At 42.1% G+C, this 22,318-nt stretch overlaps 1 protein-coding gene across 1 annotated transcript in view; it reads right to left on the reverse strand.

Annotated features, from left to right (window-relative positions):
• Positions 1-6,744: 6,744 nt before the first annotated feature.
• C2CD2 (C2 calcium dependent domain containing 2) overlaps positions 6,745-22,318 on the reverse strand; it is a 343,623-nt gene continuing 328,049 nt past the window's right edge. Inside the window, exon 14 of the mRNA XM_069202597.1 lies at positions 6,745-13,115. Within this exon, the coding sequence (XP_069058698.1) occupies positions 12,886-13,115 (230 nt within the window). The 3' untranslated portion in view covers positions 6,745-12,885. The remainder of the gene's footprint in view (positions 13,116-22,318) is intronic.

Consider the following 22,318-nt stretch of genomic DNA (forward strand, 5'->3'; position numbering starts at 1 on the left):
TCCGGCTAATGTGGAGAATTGAGGTATGAATCGTCTATGGTAACCTACGAGTCCCAGGAAGGCCCTTATATCTTTCTTTGTACGTGGGAGGGAGATCTTAGTGATGGCCTCTATTTTCTCCACCTGTGGTCTGACCTGTCCTTCTCCCAATATATAGCCCAAATATTTGATTCTTGTGTGTCCCAACCTGCATTTCTCAGGATTTGCTGTCAGATTGGCCTTTCTCAAGGCCTGTAAGATGTTGTCTAAGTGTTTTAGGTGGTCGTCCCAGTTCATGCTGTATACTACAATATCATCGAGATACGTTGCTACATACTGATGATATGGTTGTAGGATCCTGTCTATAAGTCTCTGAAAGGTGGCTGGAGCCCCATGAAGACCAAACGGAAGGACCCTGAAGTGATAGAGTCCGGACGGGGTTGCGAAGACGGTCTTTTCCTTATCCTCTGGCCATAAGGGTATTTGCCAGTAACCTTTAGTCAGATCTAATGTGGACATATACCGAGCCTGACCTAATCTATCAAGAAGTTCATCGATGCGTGGCATGGGGTATGCGTCAAACTGTGACAGGTCGTTGACGCGCCTGTAATCAACACAGAAGCGAGTCCTTCCATCACACTTTGGTACGAGTACCACAGGGGAACACCAGGGGCTTGTAGATGGTTCAATAATGTCAGCTTCTAACATGGATTACACTTCTTGTTCTATGATTTTCTTTTTTGCTTACGGGATACAATAGGTTTGCTGTCGTGATATATTATCTGCTTTAATACGAATCGCATGCTGTACTAATGATGTTCGACCTGGGGACTTTGAGAATACGTCTCGGTTGTTATCGATCAGATGGTTGAGTTGCCTGCGATAGGGGTCTGTGAGTGTGGGGTTTATTTGAGGGGGAGGGTCCTTGTAAGGGGAGGTCGTGGAAAGTGAAGGATAGGGAATCTCATAGTTAGTGTCCCGTGTGATATACATGACGGACTGCTCACACGTGGATTCCTGCCATTTTTAAAGTAAATTAATGGGATATATTTGCTCTCTTCCTGAGCCTTGGGGTATGGCAAGTCTATATGTGGTGGGATTGATCTGTTCGTCAACATCATACGGTCCCTGACACCTGGCTAATAGCTTATTTTCACAGCTAGGTAACAGGACTAACGCCTTGCCTCCTACCTTCAGAGTACGATAAAAACTTTTAGCATCATATAGTTGTTTTTGTTTAGTTTGGGCCTCTCGTAGGGTGGTATATGGGCCTCTTCCCATACCGTATGGAGATTTTCTCGTAATTCTCGGGTATAGGTCAAGAGGTCTTTCACCTCTTCTTCACTTTCTTCCCACTGCTCAGCCAGCATTTCTAAAAGGGTACGGGGTTGTCTCCCGAATAACAACTCAAAGGGGCTATGTCCGGTGGAAGTCTGAACATGGGTGAGTATGGCGTACAGCACTAGAGGTAGTTTCTTCTCCTAATTTTTTCCGGCTTCGGAAATACTTTTTCTAAGTAGGGATTTAATTGTCTTATTATATCTCTCTACCAATCCGTCTGTTTGGGGATGGTAAACAGATGTTCTGATTTGTTTAACCCCTAGGGAACGGCTCACCTCTGTCATGAGTCTTGACATAAATGGAGTCCCTTGATCTGTGAGTATTTCTTTCGGAAACCCATCCTGGAAAATAATTCTATCATTGCCTGTGCTATGGCTTGTGTGTGCATGCTGGGGATTGGTATAGCCTCAGGGTAACGTGTTGCGTAATAGACTAATACCAAAACATATTGTCGTCCTCTCACCGAAGGTGTTATGGGTCCTATAATGTCCATCCCGACTCTGGAAAACGGGGTTTCTATAATGGGAAGGGGTTGAAGGGGAACTGGTCGGTGTGGAGAGGGATTAAAGATTTGGTATTTTGGGCATTAGGAACAATGTTTCCGTATATCTCCAAACACTCCAGGCCAATAGAAGCGCCGTAGTACTGCTTCTTCCGTTTTCTCTCTTCCCATGTGACCTTCCCCATTAAACCCATGGGCGAAGTGCAAGACCTGCTGTCTATGACTTTTGGGGACTACCAGTTGTAAGTCTTTCCCCCCTGCTGCAGTGGAGCTTCTATACAGTAGGTTGTTTTTTTTACCAGGAATTTGGGACCTACCACATGGTCCTCCGAATTTAAGGCTTGATGCCATGCATGTTTCAGAGTGAGATCATCGTGTTGGCTCTGCCGGAAATCACCCGTGATGGTAAATGACGGCGGGGGGGTTCTTGGATGTCAGTCTTTCGGGGATCCTGAGACAGTGTATATTTTCGCAGTTGCTCTCTCTTTTGTTTTCTACTTAGTTTGATTTGTTGTCTTCCGTTCTCTTCCTCACCTGCCCCCAGAGGTACCTCTTCCCACCATGTCTTAAGGATATGTTCCTGTCCTGCTTTGGTTAGGAGGGAGGGAAAATCCACATAATCAGTCCCGAGGATGAGATCCTCTCCCAAATGTGGAAGCACTCCCACCCTTATTGTCTCATCTTTTCCTCTCCAATTCAGGCGTACTGTAGCCACTGGATAATATTGTTGATCCCCATGTACGCAGGCTATTAATACCTCACTCTGCGGATCCCCTTGACTTGGCAGGACTAAATTCCGTCTGATCACGCTTTGACTGCATCCCAAATCTACTAGAGCCGTTCTTTCGATATCGTTGAGGAGGACGGTTAGGGTATGTATCGGTCTTTTCCCTCCGGACCATAATACACGCCCTCTCATCAGCCCGATTGGTTCTTCAGGATCTTTTTTTAACGGGCAGTGTCTAGCAATATGGCCCCATTCGGAACAATGTTAACATTGTGGTCCTGTAGTTGGATAACTCTGGGATGCCGAAGTTGCGGGGAGAAAACGTTCAGGGCCATGCACAGCCATCGGTCGCTGGGTGGTACTTTTGGCTATGGCTGGGTGTACAGAAGAAGGAAGGGGGATGTCTACTGGATGTAGCACGAAAATCTGGGGCCCGGTGGTAAGCACACCCTAGGTCAACGGCAGTCTGGTTCATCAACCCCGGATGTTGTCTAACCCAGTTCCGTGTGCTAGATGGTAGGGCATCCAGATATTGCTCAAGGACAAAAATATTGAACATCTCTTCCCTAGTAATCTCTGTAGGGTGTAGCCATTTTCCTGCGGCATGATGTACCCTATAATATAAGGTGCAGGGGTTTTCTTGTTGCTGCCATTTTGTCTGACAGAACTTGGTTCGATAGCTTTCACTATCCAGTCCAATGCCTTCTAAAATGGTTTTCTTTATCTCCTTATATGGAAGAGTGCCACCAGAGTTAATAGCTTGGTAGGTGGCTTGCAACTGTCCCGTAAGTAACGGGGCTATATATTGACCCCACTTGTCTTCAGGCCAGTTTGCCGTACTGGCTACCCTTTCGAAATTAGTAAAGAATGAATCCGGATCCTCCTGTTCTTGATATCTTTGCAGCACACTACTCGGCACGTTAGAATGGACCTTTGTGTGTGCAATAGTGTCCGTTAGTTTTCCCAGGGCTGTTTCATGAACCAGCTGGTTGTTTGCTATTATGGTTGCCTGACTTTTTAGAGCCATTTGTAAGGCCTCACGTTCGACCTTAGCCTCCTTCAGCTGTTGTTCCCAAACGATTTGTAGATGTCATTGCCCCTAGGCCAACTGGGCAATCATGTCTGCCAAGGTTGATTTATCTTCCATGTTGGTGATGGTTCTTTTGGATCCCACTTCTGACACCACTTGGGGTAAGCCGGGTTAAAGGACAACACGAAGCCCTGGAGTAAGGTAGGATTGTGATTTATTGAAGAATATAGTGGAGTATGAACAGGTTTTTCTCTGTGTTTCTTGTCGTGTTCTCGGATAGCTTTGGACTCGTTTCCCTGGATCTTTACTTCTTCTTTGTTCTTTTCTTCTCTTTTTGGGCTCCCAGGAAGCACATGTGTGTAGAAGAAGAAGAAAAGTATTGGTAAGTGGTTGTACTCTCTGTCTTTTCTCCTTTTTTACCTCTTCTTTTCTTTCCTCCTCTGCCTTTCACACTTCTTACTTTCTTCCTCTGGTCTCTTTCTTTTCTAGGAGTCTGTACCACTGTTCTTCTTGTACTTTTGTTTCCTATTATCTTTCTGTTCCTGAACGTAGCTTTCCTTATTTTCTTACCGTCTATCTTTCAGGCGTTCCTGTCTCTTAAAGCACCTTTCTCTGTCTTTTACTGAGCTTTCCGTGGTTTCAATGTTGAGGCCCTTCCTTCCGGTGTTGTCACTACGTTTTAACTTAGTTCCTTGGTGGGTGTATGTCGATATGCCTTCATTTACTGAATTGGTGCTCTAAAGTGCCCGTTTCCCTTCTCTTTTGTTTCGTTCCCAGCGCCCACTCCCCCTTGTTTACTATTCCCGCTCCTCCCGTCCCGATTATCCCTATTGCGGTGTGGACACACACCTGCTTGTGCCACGCTTCTCCAGAAGCGTGGCGCGGTTCTTTGTATTGCCTCCCGGGGCCACCGCGGTGTTCAGACCCCTGTTTGCCGCCTCTTTGTCTTCTTCTCCCATGCTGGGGAGAAACCGCTCTCCAATTCCTTAGCTCTCCTCCTCGCCACTCTCGGACGCCGGCGTTTTCTCCCCTCCTTTTTCCAGGTTTCCGTCTCGCATACCCGACGTCATGGCCGATGAGGACCTCTCATTGGTTCCTGCCCCAGGCTGTTCCCGAGCACCTGGGGCAGTGTCAGCACCAGTTGGTTTTGTGCACGGGCTGTCTCCAACCGGCCCGTCACAAGGGGTAAAACCGAGGTACTGCTAGTTGGGAAACAGTCTTCAATGTGGTCGTCTGCTTGGTGGCCTGGGGCTTTAGGGCCCATACTGGTACCCCAGTTGAAAGCGAAACATCTTGGTTTCTGGTTCGATGTCAGTCTATCTTTTGAAAACCAGATCTCCTGTTTGGCAGGAAAGTGCTTTGACATCATAAAAAATGTAAGCAAAATTATAGGTATTATCTCTGTGGAGTCCAGGAAATCAGTAATCCAGTCCTTAGTAATCTCAAGATTGGACTATTCTAATGTGTTGTATCTTGAGCTATCACAAGGTAGGTTAGCTAAACTCCAGAAAGTGCAAATGCGGCCACACGTCCTCTGCTTAATATCCCCAGATGCGTGCTTACTGGGTCTGCTCTCAGCAGGTTACACTGGGTTCCTATTAGTAAGACAGTTCCATTTAAGGCTTTGTGCTTTTGTCAAAAGGCCCCCCGATATCTTCACAACCCGGTAAAAAGGTATGTTCTGAACAGAGACCTCAGATCTGCTGGGGCTTCCCGAGTAGTAATCCTAAGAACAACAAGAGTGTGTATGGAGGGAAGCTCCTTTAGCTTCCGGGCTCTAAACTCTGGAACTCCCTGCCCATTGACCTAAGATTGAAAAGCTCTGAAGTAGTAGGCAGCTACTGATTGATTTTGGGTAAGTGGTGATACTGTTCCCGTCTTAGCACTGGGACACTCCATTTGGAGTAACTGTGCGCTCTACAAATCACTTTATTATTATTAATAAGGCTTTTGCAATGTGTAGCACAGCGAAGGCCACTATTAATATTCTGGAGCCCATTCACTGAATCTTGGATCTTCTTGATTTATATGATGGCATTCAATAGTATTGATCGTCATAGGCTCATCAATGTTCGAGTCCAGAATATTCTTCAAAGGAGAAGTTTTCCTTACTTGCGTCATAGTCAATTACAAGGTTTGGTTGGGTGACTACTCCTCTGAACATATCCCAATACGAATTACACTAAGAATTTTGTTGCAGGAGTTATGGGTTATCTATACTAATACCCAGATTACATTCATATTATATAAGTGTAGTCTCATTCCAAATCTGTACTCTAAAAGCCTCCCTCTCAAATCTGAGTAAATCAGTATCTATTAACTTTCTCTGATTTAACTAGTACAAAAGGAATTAATTGACCAATTCACGAAACACTGGATCTCAGAACTACACATGAAACCTTCCCTCAAACTCCGATAAGTACACCCCATTTTTGCTATCCCACTCAGGAACTTTTATGCTACACTACTATCCCTCAGTGAAATCATGCTTCCGACCCAGCTCTCCATTCATGTCCTCTTATTCCCTACCTTGCTTTCTTTTCCTTTTGTTCAGCCTGGTTAGTCTTACTTTTATAGTTCTGTACCTAGTCCCTCTATGTGCTAATGTAACCTATTTTCACTTTTTTTAAGTCCTAAACTGTGTTTGAAATTTTCTGCATGGCCTGGGTGTTTCTAGGTAGAATAGTAATGTACATTCTTCCGATTAAAAATATGAATGGAGTTTCTAGTAAATATTGTTCTTATAAATTGTTCCTTACCTTTCAAATTATTTTTGTTTAATACCTACTATGCACAGATTGAGATCATAAATTCTCCAAACGATATTTTGTTTGTAATCTTTGATCTTTTACGTGGTTGTTCTTCATACTATATGGATTATAAAATGTTTTAACTATTATTCGATTTCTATGAATTAATGTTTTATGAAGCGTTAGGTTAAAGATCATACATGTTCACTTATTCCATATTATGACATGGTGAGAAGTGTGCCAAATCGGACCTCTGTAACTCATTTTCATATAGAAATTTTGTAAAGCACCATTTACAATGCAAACCAGGTTAAACGTCATGATATTCCATGTCCAGATTAGAGACAATGCCCTGCACCTGAATCGTCCACATACAAGCCAAAATAATTATAAGTACACAGAGACACATACCATGTTGTTGTGTATGGTCCTTAAACAGGATATGTATATTTTATTCACATATTAAAAATTTGTATACCTTTATTCACATGTTTTGTTTACATTTGCATATATCAATTCACATCTTTTTTTCCCCAGTGCTAATATCATCCACTACACACTCTTCGAGGGCTGTGCTAAAAAAGAAGTGTCCACATGCCAAAAATAAATAAAGGAAATCATTCACAGTACCCCCGCATGCCACCAGCACTGAGGTGTCGCTTGCTCTCCTAAATACATTCCATTTAAATGAGCATGGGCTCTCAGTTAAGGGGGCTGTGGGGGGAGGATCTTCTAGGTCACATTTAAGAAGGGGTGAAACATCCTTCTTGCACATGAGGGGCAATGACCATATTTCTGATATGGAATTAAGATGCAATATCTAGACAAACCTATAAGAGGCACTACCAATCCACCCACTCTCTATGTAGTCACTTTAGAAGGAACACTTTTATGAAGTTACATGCTCATATCTTATTAGTACTGTCTGCATACTGGGTGAAACAAACCTCAAGTAAAATGCTATAAAATAAAAAAAATGTAAGACTGCAAATTACATTTTTTTACATTCTAAAAATGGAACGTATGTCTAGAATAGAAATATAACTACTGCAAGTCAACTGCTAGCCCATTCAATGATAAAGTTTATCAGAAATAGTTTTGCATGAATGGTTATAGCTGATTTTTTTTTTTTTTTACAGTAGCGTTTATTTATGTAGGTTGATGATCATGGTTGTTTAAAATGGATAATGTTAAAGCATTCCCCAGAAATGTAATATGTTGCCTAATGTGAGAATGATATTGAATAACTGATCAGAGAGGAATGTAGAGTCACTAGAAGATATGTTAAGCCTGATAAAATGGGACTATCTCTTGTCGCTGGCAGTATACTGCAACATCACATACACCACCTATGCTTTGTCATTTCTGTATAACTTGCCCTTCCTGACAATAAATCACATTAGTAATGAGGGATCGGGGTGAAGGTGGTTGTCAATCAACTGTCTGAAACAAACCGGTCCGAGTACGACCCACCACTGTGTTGTGTAGCACAGATTATTAGATTTCTGCTTTAAGGCTGTAGCACTGAGAAGCCAAACTTATGTACCGTCAACCTAACACAGTGTTAAAGACAGAGTTGGACTATGACACACTATTGAGGACGGCACAGCGACAGACACACCTACATGGAGCAGAGCAGGGTATTAGAAAAATGTCAGGAAGGTGGCTCAGACACAACAGGATGATCACAACAGATTATATATGTGGCGTGGAGAGAGAGCGAGCATATTATTCATACTAAAATGTTTAAGTTAATATAAAATACCTGCAAGTTAAGGAAGAAAATGGAATGCGGCAACCGGACGTGAGGGCAATTGTCGGGGCACACCAAACTGGTAACTTGCAGTGTATCATCCAAATAAGGCACACTGCAGGTTAAATGAATGGCTTCTTGGAGTCAACTTGATGGACATTTCAAGTTTGAGGGCTCGGGTACAAATTTGTATTCTGTGTGGACCTATCCAGCACTACTAGAAAAAGCCCTCCTGGTATTCCTGAATTATTAAAGCAACAGAGCACCTGCTCTCTAAGCCAACTTCAGAACTTCCTATTCAAAGGACAGGAGAACTTTCTCTTTAGTGACTGCCACTGTTGGATTGTGGGTCCAGTTCCCATGACACATAAAGCAGGTATGTTTACACCACCACTTATAGCTCTACCCTAAAGTGCAACAAAACATCATATTAAGAATGGAAAAAAATATTTCTACCACCTGCAAGGCTTTACCTTCCCCAAAAGACTAACACACACCCACACCAATTGACCTAAAAAAAAACAAAAAAAACAACTCCAATGACCAAGTATTTCAAGATGCGAACCAATAACACAGAATGTAAACTGATGGACAATTATTTATTTAATTCCAACCGTTCTACAACACAGAAGTGTATTTACCACGGTTCACTCAAAATGATTCTACAAAGAGAAGAAAAGTACTTCAAGATGCTTTAACCTCAACAATAATAGTTGTGTGGACACCCCAAGTGACCGGGCTCTCATCAATAGCCTTCATGGGAGCACACAGAGTAACGCACTGGCCTTCTGCATTCATATATTTATGCAGATTCAATTGGATTTTTAGGGACTCTCATTCACGTCGTAATGAAATTAGAATATAACTAATCATTTAGAATAACTGTAAATCATGGCAAGGTCTCCATCTATGACTATTCTGTGAACAGCACTTGCCTTTTCTCCCTCACTATTGGTCCCTTATATGAATCCATTAATTTGGGGAACGAGTTCGCACTGATCTTGCTTGAAAAGGAGTAGCAGCCAACCAATAAAAAAGGTCAAAGATATTAACTCAAATATTGGCTTTAGGTAACTACCATTATTACAAAACATCAAATCAGTGAGACTTTAAAGTACCCTTAATCCTCCCAGAAAACTATGGAAAAACAGACGAGTTGTCTTATTCCATCAAAACGCACACACTACTGAAAAATGGGTGTTTAACTGCCAGATGTTTACTTAAAGTAGGCTTGGGGAGAAGGTGTTGTTTCAGTTTGGTGAAGATTCAAGAACAGGTATAAGTTGTAATTTATTCCAAAATCGAAATGAATTTTATTGGAATTATGAAAAATTATTATTTTACGCATACTCAAAGGAAGCTGGTAAAGAATGTTTGAACGTTCTTGGGGTTACTGAGTAATGTTGCTCAAGAAAGATGAAATAAAGATAGGTGGTGAGGAATGTAACTTTTTTTTAACTTTGTCTGTTTTAGTAACACTGCAGTTATACTCTGGAAAGAGCAGTAGAGAATCCTCGAAAGCGGATTTAAGGAGCAATGGAGGGGATGTGAGATGCAGGCCTAGCCATGTCTGTGTTGAGGGTTGTTTGTACAGCAGCCAAATTGTTGGACTGGTTAATGCGATCCTCATAGCTTCTATGGCAATGCGACTCGTGGAGGTATGTGTGCACTAATTCTTCCCAACACAAAAAACACCCATTCAAGAATATATTTTGAAATTCTTCACTCTTAAAGAATGTATTGAATCCAGCTTAGAGAACAGACTTCTCCTAATTGAAGACTGTGCTATAACTGACTTGGAAAAATATCTGCTGGTTGACTGTATAACGCTTTGGTAAAGGTAAACTAGTTTTCCTTTATGTTCTAGCATGTAAATCAAGAACGTACTGTTTTAATTGAAATGGTGAAATATCTATATGTCAAGTAACAAACCTCTCTGTAACACAATGATGTCCAAGCTAGGCTCTTCAATTGAGTAATAGTTGGTGGCAATGCTTGTGAGAATGTATGCATATCACCACTTCATCCCCTCCCTTCAAAACCATTGTTTTCATTTCAGAACATATCATAAATTAACAAGGCAAATTCTTAGCTCGTAACCCAACATTTGACTTCATCAGTTTCAAGACACAAAAAACTACAAATGAAACAATGTTCTTGCCTTCTCCCCAGTTCTCCATTCTAGCACAATTTCAAAAAGCTATTAAACGTTTAAGCATGAAGAAATATTACTTCATCCAAGGTTTATAGACACAATCAACTAGGAACACTCCGAGAATGGACCGATATACAAATGATGCGCAGTTTTTAATCTCAGCAATGAAAAGATTACTTGCTGCGGCTGCGAATAGTGGAAAGCGAATAGCTGGCTGTACCATAACCAATTTCATTGCTATCAAAGATGAATATCCCAGCAACCATTCGGAAATGTGTCTGCGTTTTTGTGCTTGCCTGACAGTAAAAAGTAAACTTATTGACATGGCTTTAGCATTATAATACATGTATGGCGCTGAATAGATCTTGGGCTATTTACTTGCATATGTACTCTGATGCAGACATGGAAGGCATGTTCCCTTTGCATACACAGCTTGCCTTTAGTACAGCCAGATAATTAATCTGTGACTGTTTCGGAAAATACTAATTCCCTCTAGTTTAATAAATAAGCAAACTCTGATAGTTTTGTCTGTTTTTCCCATTCGTGCTAGGGAAAATGGAGCAAACAACTATACAAAAGCATAACCACAGCCCCGTGACACAATCCAAAATGTGATCACACTCTCTGGACGCTGCTTGCTTGGCTGAACCCTCATCATTAGGGTTCGGTACTCGTGTACAAGTGCTTGGGGAATGCTGTTTATCAATATTTAGTGCAGTGTATTTTGAGTTTTTATTCGAGCAGATGCATAGTTAGAGTAGGGATCCCCAGACTTCTGAATCACAGCGTCGGAGGTCACCATAAAGCAGTGCAACAGTGCTGGGTGGTTTTGGGTGCGGGGGAGTTTGGGTGCAAGCGATATCTTGGAACTCAGTTGAGCAGAATACCCATTTTGTCTTTGGGCAAATAATGAGACTTGTTAAATTATAGGACTAAGTCCTGAGTCCATGATTGGAAGATTTCTTCTATAAAGGGATAAATGCTGCATGCAAGGATATGCATTAGGCCACATTTCCTACAACTCGGTGTAGCACATTTGCCGTGATTCAGGCAGGGTTCTACAGAATAAGACAGGGAGTACTCTCAAGTCCACTGTTCAAATAAATAGTTATTTACTGAAGTTGGCATAAAGCAAGGTAAATATAGTCTTAAGATCCATAATTTAAGAGCAACATATAATGGGTATGATTCACAAGTCACAATTTATCAGGGTTAATGTCACACGGAAATGACTGAAATGGTGGTAGACTGCTTATAGATTTAATAGTTCAGTCCTAAAAAAATAATCTTGAAGAACAGTGAAGAGTTTTTTCAATACAATACAAAGATCATTTCGTAACTGGTTTGGGCAGTTACCATTCCCCTAATCGACACCTTATTATGCTACAGTCCTGTCCACCCTTGTGAACCGAGGCTGGGAGGTGATGACTGCCACCTGCATCATCTTCCAGTGATCGACAAGTGTCTTGTGTTATGCATCAGTACACTGTAAAAGTGGCATAACAAGGTTCTCACCTTCTCATTTTTAACCTCAGAGTCTATCAAAGCTCTGGAAAATACACTAGGGGATTCAGTATCCTGTTCAAATTCATATATTCTGCAATCAGAAGTGTGGCAGCTCCTATGAAGTGCTTATCGTTAGACTAACAGTTTTGTGATCTGATGGCTAGTAAACTATAGGTTGTGTGCCAATTTTCCAAATCTGCACCCACATTTGGTTTTGGTACCCATTAATGTTACCATTAATGTACCTGTCAACTGACACCTGCCTCTAAGAAACCTGCTACTGGTGCGAATGATGTGTCACCTGCACCTCCTTTAAAGAAGCTACTAAAGACCCATGACTTTATTGATTCACCCATTGCTGGGAAGGACATCTCTAGATCTTTGGGGGGAGTGTCCAGCCACTTAACAGCAGTGATACAGCTTTGTAACTTGCATCACAGTAGTAAACCTGAATCTGAAGGATTATTTTAAGGGAACACAAACAAAGTAAAAGTTTTTAGTGAACTTTAAAAGTCACGTCACTTCTGGCTGCCAAGCAAGAACGACTGCCCTACCCTGTAACCAAGATTAGTTGTAGACCTAAGGATTATTAACGCCACACAAAAAATCTAAAACTTGAAACCTGAGAAGAACATTAATTTTAGAGCGAGCAGGAGCCTGCATGCTGTGTCAGTACATGATTATTAAATTAATGCAAATCTATCACTCCGACTGCACACTAAAGATCTAGTTCTACTGGTGAGAATTCAATAATTAGCTCTGTCAATCAGGAGTAATTTCTCATGTTTATACACTGAACCAGATGCCACCACCTTGCAGCATAATCAGATGTATCACAGTTCTGTATTTAGAAATAAAAAGCCTTTTGCTTATAAAATCTCACAGTGTTGTGTGGATAGTTATACTGAAAAGGGTTGCTATGGCTTCACCGAACAGTGCATTTGTGGCTGACGGTCTCAATTGTTTGATAGCTTCATGGTAGGATTGACACCAACAAGTAGAACATCCATGATCCTTGTGTTCTTGCTAATGTCTAGGTAATGCAGACTGGCCTATGGTGCCTTTTCGTGTCCTTAAGTGCTCTGGCAGTGGCTGGCCCTTCCGTGGATTATAAAAGTCGTGTGTTACGACAGTGGGGGTCGTTAAGTGTATGGCTGCTCCAGGGTCGGTACATTCAGCTTGTTTTTGCTCTTGCTCTTTGGGTTGAGCTTCTTGTGGAACATGCGTGTTAGTGTTGATCCTTTTTTGCGTGTTTCCTCCGGTGTAGGCTGCTGCAGGTAAACCAGGTCATTATGTGACTGACTCATGCCAGGCTCTTTCTGATGATGCCTTCGACGGAAGAAAAGTTTGGCGCCTTTTCGTAAAAATCCTCCTGCAACAGGTAAAAGAGGCAAAATATTATAGCAGAGTAATAGCAAGTGGAACATTGATCTTGAAGACCTCTAAATACCATCTCAAGACTTTTGATAGCATGTAATGGACACAGCCTATTTCTCCTTGCACACTTGACGCACCCAACTTTAGTAAGCAATGTTATTTTCTTGTGACAGTCTACATTTACTTCATTAAATTTCTAGTTCTCTTCTCAAAGCCTGTGCTTGCTTGGATGTTAATGTATTTACTACTCTTTAATTGTGATAGTGAATTTGTTCTACACGTTCCACCTTTCAGCTGTGTCTGTAGATTAACCCAAGAACTTGAAGTTCCTTTCTGTCCATAGCCTCCTGACCCATTAGTTATAGTATACATATTTCTACTATTGACTGCTGTACTTCTCTTGTGAGTGGCAAAGGCGGAAACTGTTTCTAAGAGCTGGTAATTAGTAGATTTCACTATGCGTACATGAGAACAAAAAGGGCTGCACTTCCTCCCCTTTGCAGATACGCCCATAGCCAATTTCCAAATTTAAGGGTATTAAGGCAATGACCAATGGCAAAAAGGGAAGTAGTACAGTGTTGGAATTAGCAGCAAGCACATTAAATTGGAATAAACATTTCAGAACGGGAATGTCACCTTATTTCTAAATGCTGGCTCTCTAATTCCCTATCCGTCGGTAGGTTCAACACAATGAATAAAGGAAAGAGCAGAAGCTAAAAGCAGCTTTGTGTAGCTAAAACTTAAGCAAATAAGTTTCTACCTTTCACCCTGAGCATTATCTCAGGCTGAATCACTGATAACGCAGCATAGATGGAATGGATCTTTCAGGTGGCCAATGTTGCCACTTTGCCCATCTCATACTTGGACAAGGCTACAGGTGAGGCGGCTCTGGTGAGGTGTGCAGTGATGTCTTTTGTAAGAAATCATAACAGGATATTGTGATGCAGCTTTGTCCAAGTCTAAGGCACTATCTGAGGTTGCTGGAAAACAGCGGGCTAAAAAATCTTCCATTTAAGTGAAATTCAGCCATCAACTTTGGGATGAAGAAGGGTTGTGTCCGAGTATCACCTTGAATTAATAAATGATTCAATTTATAGAGTGAAGATGAAGATATAAAGTTTGTCAAAAACAAAAAAATCACGTTAAATGAAAAGAAAATGTAAATGTATTATTTTTGGGTCACTCTACATGGGATTAAGTCCACTGACAAATGTATATAGGTTAAGCGGGAACTTAACTTGGATTGCAGTTGTTCTTCCCCCATTCCTGAACCTTAAATTATATGTTTTGAGGTACCCTTTTGTTAAAAAGTGCACCAATGAAGCACATACTCTTCGTTGGTTGCCACACCCATGCCTAGAAACATTGTATGTCGTGTGGCTTACTGCTGACCAGCGCCTTCAATGGCTCACACCACAGCACTTAATTCATTTTTCCCCCCTTTGGTCCCATACCATAGCTTAGACACTTTGTGGAACACTTGCCTCTCTCCCTCTTTGTGCAGAGATTAGGAGATTAGTTATAGTTTCTCCATGTTCAATGCAAAATCTCTGGTCAATTCTGAGCTCCTTAAACCACTCTTTTCAACTGGCTTACTGCTGGGTTCAACTTGCACATTCTGCTGACTTCAGAGAAATCCTGAGGAAGGAATATTGCAGGTTCCCCACTCCCCTTACTACAAACGTTTGTTAGAATAGGATTCATTTTATGGAATCCCACATCAGTCATCAGTACGAACACCTAATGACCCACGCCACTGTTCTGCCACCAGGAGTCTATTCGCAAGTGTGAGCCAGTGTAAGCTCCAGACTCCATGAGAAGATTCAGGCGACCAACTGTGTTTTATGTTTCTCACAATTCCTTCCCTATCCCTGTGTTGCTGGTCCTGTGTTCCCCTCTTCCCTACTGCAGGTGCAGGGGCTAGTGACTCGAGACCTGGGGATATCATTCTTAGGGCTCAGCCAGCTACTAGTTTCAAGGTCCCAACAGCAAGTATTTGCTTCTTTTGTGGACACAAATTAGTAGCTACTTGGCCTTGCTGGATAAACTGGAAATGGATCAGGGACTGAAGAGTGGTTCTCTGTTGACTCACTGGTACTGGGCCAGAAAGTGCTGGCAAGAATGCTAGAAGCATTTGTTGAGGCGGTTATCGGTGTGGGGAGTGGGGGGGGGGGGGGGGGGGCGTGGATAACCTTGAGGATAACCAAAGTCATTCATTTAGCAGAAGGTAATGAAACTGAATCCAGGCTTCTCATCTTACTAATTAAAAAGTCCAAGAAAAAAACACATCTATGAGCAAGCTGAAGTTTGCAAACACTCCCTCACCTGGCTAAATTCTAGACCTCCTAGCCTCATTTTCAGTGGGAGCTTTCTCTATGGTGCAGGTAATCCCTCTAAGTATGTAGTGAAGATCCAAAATTACAGTCCTTGTTTTCAGTGGACTCGCATGAAAGATAAACCGGTCACAAGCTCTTCAATGTATTTAGGTGGAAGAAGATACTGCAGCCATCTCTCAGTCTGGTTATAACAAGGGTCAGACAGCAGGGTAACATTGGTGTAGGTCTGCAGCTTTTCCCCTTTGTGAGCTTATTTCGATAGCAAATTTGTTGTGTGTGAGCTGCAAAGCGTTGCTATAAACTGGGAAGAATGTAGAGTAATTTGTTATGGAAGGAAACCCAACACTAGACAACTTGGTGGCTGCCTATCAACTTGGCTTGATCCCTGGGAAGCAGGAGTCTTGATCAGGACTGTTGTTCTCACGCTAGAAATGTGAAGAGCATATATACATGGAAACTGTTCACCGCCCCAGTTAACCTTTCAGAATACATTGTACATTGACAATTTTAGCTGGAAAAAGTCATTTTCTAATGGCGAAGAGATAGCTGTGCAACCTAGAGTCTTCGTTCTACTAAAGTACACTTGATTATTGTGGGTGACCTCCGTGTGGGAGAAATAAATTCTTGGAAACTGGCTAAACAGCTGCTTAGCACACAAAGGAATGTTTGGGCTTCCATGATTTACCCTCGACTCCCATTAATAAAACTTAAATAAAAAACATCTGCTGTAGACACCGGATGGTTGTCCTTCAGGCAAGATGTGGTGGAATGCAGGTTAGCTCTGCAAATTGGGTTTGGCACAATCACAAACCTGGAACCCTAGGCATTGGGGCACAGTAGGTCTATTAAGAAGGCAATATGAGATAAGGAAGGAACACATTTCAAGAGACTGCATCCAGAGTCAGTGGTCCTGTGGTGTGGAATCGCAAAGTATGAGAAATGTGGGTTTCAATTCAAATCAATCAGAGGGAAAACAGATGAGGGTCCTTGTGAGTGCATTAGCACAGCAATGTAATGCTTGTTATTAATTACTTAGAGAAGCTGTTTGGATCATTATAACTATCGGCATGACGCACACACACAGGGTGGGATTCGGAGACAGCAGGGATGTTGGAGTACTAAATACATAGCCATAAATGAAGAGTAGTCGTGTTATTTTAATCAACTGGGTCTTCAGTTTTGTAACATTTATGTTCATGGTTGGCAGACTGGGGGTCGTTGTGTTTTCCTATTATTGCAAAAGAAACAATATTGTCGTACGAACATCATCAAATAGAGTAAACAACTACTGCAGATAAGTAATGACGTAAGAGTTAAAGATAAGAGGCAAAACAGATTAGCTGTTAGAACTAAATAAAAAAATTTAACCAAAAACTCTTAAAACAAGCAATCAAGGTTTTTGAATCAGAAGTACGGTCTGAGTAAGAAACATGGAGGGAAATTATAGCTAAAAATGACACGATATGGTAATATTTTTTTCAATGCAATTTTTAAAAATGTTGTATAGTTTTCTCTCTAAAATTAGAACAAGGAGAATACTCACACTCGTGGAACTTTTTCCCCTCGGCTTTCCAGAACAGATACTATAAAACTATTTTGGTAACAATGTGTCAGTTTGTGATTGTGAGGATATGCTTGTACTTGTTTATGAAAAAGATTATGTTGTAATTAAAATGTCTAAGGTGACAGTCGTAAATACGAGGCAGCTCTGAATATGGGATTACTATTTATTCTAAAAAGAAAAAAAGAAATCATTTGCTCAGTCTTCACTGAAAATACAACATTTTTTAAAACATTGAAAAATGCACTAATAGTAAAATGTCTAGAACTATAATGTTACCACACCAATGTCTGAAAGTAACACACACCCCATTGATGTAGCTTGTCTGTGGAACACACTACTGAAAGTTTACAAAGTTTATTCTATTAATTTGTTTCAGTATTTTTCATTAATGGTCACTTTCACAAAGAATTATGGTTAACGTCGGTTTACTGGCTCAAGCAAAAGAACTACCGTAATTTCCGGAGTATAGGATGACTTTTTAACCCCTGAAAATCTCCTCAAAAGTCGGGGGTCGTCTTATACGCCGGTATACGGCGTGCTGAAACTTCAGGGCCAGGCGCCCTGTAGCTGAGCCACCGTGCGCTGCATTTGGAAATCGATTCCAAGCATACGATGGGTTCCGCATCCCACAAGATTCAGTAACTTGTGGACACGGAGCTGATCGGTCGCGCGTGAGTTGAGCTGTTCTTACCGTGTGCTGCAATCCTCGCTGGCAGTTGTCTGGGCAGGCGTGTGTTCCCGCGCGAGCCCCAGGCTATTCCAAGCGCGCGATTACCATAACAACAACATTTCTTTTCTGTTTCTTTCTTCTCGTATTAGGAGATTAGCATATAGTAATGGCCATTTTGGATTGGGATATAACAATATTATAAAAAAATATATATTTTGACGCATTTAACTTTGGTTGTACTGCAGTTTCTACAATCTTACATGTAATATTAATTCTCCGTGATTGGCTGGTTGTTGTATACTGGGATTGGTGATTCTGAGGGAAGGCAGTCTATCTGCTGAGCAGATACATGTGGTGGTGAATACAGTACAGTACAGCACAGCACCAGTATCTGTACCGGTTCATACAGTACAGCACCAGTACATACAGTACAGTATACAATGGCGAACCGTCAAGACCCCATCATGGCTCCACCAGCAAGAAGTAAGAAATATGAAGCCGGTTTCAAACTTAAAGTTGTAAACTTTGCCATGGAACAAAATAACTGTGCTGCTGCAAGACAATATGGAGTAACAGAAAAGATGGTCCGGGACTGGAAAGCAAATGAAAAAGCATTAAATAGTATGCCAAGGGGTAGGTGTGCATTAAAAAGAGGCACCCCACATTGGCGAGAACTCGAAAAACATGTAGCAGACATGGTGAATGAGCATCGCCAAAGCGGTTGTATAGTGACACAAAATCAAATACGTTTGTTTGCATTTTAGTTGGCCAAATCTAACCCAGATCACAGCAACAGATTTAAGGCCACTGTATCCTGGTGTACTAGATTCTTCGAAAGGCATAATCTGGTACCGAGGCAAAAGACAAAAATTGCACAAAAATTACCTGCAGATCTTGATGCCAAAGTAAATAGTTTCCATCGATCCGTAATACAACAGCGCAATAAACATGGCTATGCGTTAAGTAGTAGCCGAAATATGGATATAACTCCAATGAATTATGATATGGTTGGAAATAAAACTGTCCATCCAAAAGGTGAAAAAACAATTTTTATTAAACAACAGGACATGAGAAGTCCAGTTTTACAGTGGTACTAGCATGCACAGTTGATGGTGCCAAACTGAGACCAATAATTATTTTTAAAAGAAAAACAATGCCGAAACTCAAGTTTCCTGTTGGTTGTCTTGTACATGTACATGAAAAAGGCTGGATGGATGAAGAAGGGGTAAAGCTATGGCTTGATAATGTATGGAGCAGGTGACCAGGTGGACTTATTCAAAAACTTAGTCTACTGGTGTGGGCTATGTTCAGGGCTCATTTAACTCCCAGTACCAAGCATAGGCTGGCAAGAATAAACACAGATGCAGCACTTATTCCTGCAGGATTGACATAGTTGGTACAGCCACTGGATGTGTGCCTAAACAAGCCATTTAAAGATCGCATTCGAGAACAGTGGAATGAGTGGATGGTTAGCGGCGAAAAGTCATTCACAAAAGGAGGAAACATGCGTGCTCCACAGTTGGATGTTTTGTGCAAGTTTGTCATAAAAGCCTGGAATGATATTGATGCAGAAACAGTAATCAAGTCTTTCAAGAAGTGTGGCATATCAAATTCATTAGATGGTATGGAGGACGACTACTTATGGCAAGATGAAGAGAAAGCCGAAGCTGAGACCACACCATCTGATACGGAATTAGATCCATACGATGACTGCCTTACAAATGTACCACAAGATGTCATTGATTTACTGATGATATCAAATGACGAAAAGGAGGATTTTGAAGGCTTTTAAAGGGAAACTGTCACGCCAGCAAATCCTGTAAAAATAGCTTGGATTTATGATGGGCGTTGCTGACTCACCAGGGCCTTGCCCGGCACTTGCTCTCTCTCTCTGTTGTTTATCTTCCTCCTATCATCATCAGTTCGAGTTTGGTTGACAGCTTAGAAAACAAACAGCATGGCAGTTCCCATGGGTTTATTGTCTTATCCTTCCTTTCAGCTTTAGAGTGAATTAGGAAAAGTTTAATCCACTTGCACTTTTTTATGTTTACATGTTTGATGACAAACAGCCTTATGTTTATAAATTTTCCTACTAAGTACCTGCATGTCATAAGCATTTGAATTAAAATTACCATATTAAAGTCAAATCTGATGTTTTTTAATTTTTATTTGTTGTGCGTTGAAAGAGGGGTAGTCTTATACGGCGAGTATAGCCCAAACCCTATATTTTAACAGGAAAAGTAGGGGGTCGTCTTATATGCCCAGTCGTCTTATAAGCCGGAAAATACAGTAGTGATGTTTGTATTTTTCAATACAATTCTTGTCAGTTCAGGGATGAGCTTCCAATAAGGTGAAAGAGCGTGCAGGGGAAGACTAGATATCCATCCAGCCCTGACAGGAAACTATGTTCACAGGGAACACTTTTTAGGTGTATGCACCCACTGACGGATATTCAAATTCCTAAACAGAATCCAAGAAGCATGCACTATGTAGAAAAGAAAAGTGCAAGTTTATTTCAAAGTTATGATATATAAATGGAAGATGAAAGCGGTGGAGAAACAGGACGTCTTTTTATACAAAAATATTTGAAGAATGTGTGAAACCACTTCTGAACATAGTTGGGAGGGATAATAGTAAAAAAAATAAAAAAAAAGCACTGGCATCTGCTCATGCCAAAATTGAAGTGAATGTATCACGACAAACAAGCGGCTATCTTGGAACAAAACAAATGCATGTTTTTACACACAAATAAGAGAGTATGCAGAATACAGACGTCAGACATGCATGCTCACTCCCACAAAGAACAAGTTACTTTCCTTTGGTAACGCCTTATCTGGTAGGAACATATTCTAGTTGTAAATTCCTTACCTTTGAATTTTCCAAGGCGTCAGATGACATCCAGAGAATTTTCTGAGCATTGCTCCTATGTGCCGTTAGGTGGCGCCCATAGGCATCGTCGTCTACGCCAGATAGGGCATTGCGGGTCCTATATAGGCGCCACCCCATGCGCTGATAACAGTTTCTTGTCACAACTTTCCACGCAAGAGGCGCAGAGCCATAAAGAAATTTACCACTGACGCCTCAAAAAAAAGGTCCTCAAAGGGGAGTCCCTGTCCCTAGAAATCAGTTCACAGAGTGGGGAGGATGGGTGAGTCTCCTCAACTATGCAACTATAACATGTGTCTACCAGACAAGGAATTACTGAAGGTAAGTAACTTGTTCATCTGATTGAGACTTCTATTTGCAGATTCCTTCCCATTGAATGGATGCCCACGCAATACCATTCTCGGAGGTGTGTCTGCAAACCAATTTCATACTAGAAAGCCCTACAGGACCAAATGAGCCAAGTGCCCATCCCTCCGGACCTGACTATTCAGGCAGTAGTGTTTGGTAAACGTGTGCAGGGATGCCATGTAGCCGTCAGCACCTGACAGATAACAAGAACTGGAACTCAGCGTGCTAACGCAGTGGTTGCTGCTTTAGCTCTGGTAGAGAGAGCATGCAAACCTTCAGTGGGTTGCTGCTTGGCCACTGGGAGCAGATCTTAATTCGGAGTATGACCCATCTGGATATGGTCCACTTCTGCACTGCCGGACCTTTCTTCGCATCCACATAACTGATAAAGAGTTGATCGTCCACCTGGAATTTTTTTGTTCGATCAAGGTAGAACGCCAACGCTCTTTTTGGGTCAAGGCGGTGGAGTCTCTCCTCTTCCTTAGAGGGATGTGGGGGTGCGTAGACTGGCCTACATGAAAGGGCATAAGCACCTTTGGCAGAAAAGAGGCCCAAGTGAAAAGCAGCACTTTGTCAGGATGGACCGAAATGTATAGAGGCTTGAATGACAAAGCCTGCAGCTCACTTACTTTGCGGGCAGATATAAGGCACTCTTCTAAGTAAGATGCCTGAGAGGACAATTGTGGAACGGCTCGAAAGCAGCGCACATCAAAAATGTCAAAACCAAATTCAAATACCATTGTTGGCACGTTCACTGCACTTACTCTCCTGTACATCCCCAGTGTCTCTAGCGACCTGAGGAGGAGCCCATAACAGGAGCACCTTTCAAGCAGACTCTGGAGATGGGTGCTTTTCTTGCTGTACACGGTAGCGGAAGTCAGGGCAAGCAGGTGGAGAGGGACATCAGGAGGAGGAGGAGGAGGCAGTGGCGGCAACCAAGGGCTGCAACTGCGGCTTCAGCCCGAATTAACAGGGGGAGCAGGAATTGAGAGCAGGATCAGCATGGGAAGACGGAGGACAGAGACTGCCATTCACTGCCCTTGCGCACTCCACTGCTGAGAGAGGGGTTGGAGTTTGCAGGAGGGTCGGCGCAGCTCCTCAGCCCTCACTCACTGAGCACCTAGCCCTTGGTGTGCTAACCGCTTGTTCAGGTGAGCAGAGCTCTAAGGGCCCAGGGGGGCAGTGGGAAGGGTGTTTTTCTCGACCTTCACGGCAGTCCACACCCACTGAGCCTTTCACCTCTCTCTTCTGCCCATCTGTGCTCAACATCCTATCTGTGCCCTTTTAAGCCATCTTGTGCCCTCCTGTGACTGTGCTGGTGCCTGTACTGTGGACCTTCGTACCTGTCATTAGGCACTAGTTCCATCACAGAGCAGAAAGTTTCCTACCAAGGC

Source organism: Pleurodeles waltl, chromosome 8, assembly GCF_031143425.1.
Source record: "Pleurodeles waltl isolate 20211129_DDA chromosome 8, aPleWal1.hap1.20221129, whole genome shotgun sequence".
NCBI lineage: Eukaryota > Metazoa > Chordata > Amphibia > Caudata > Salamandridae > Pleurodeles > Pleurodeles waltl.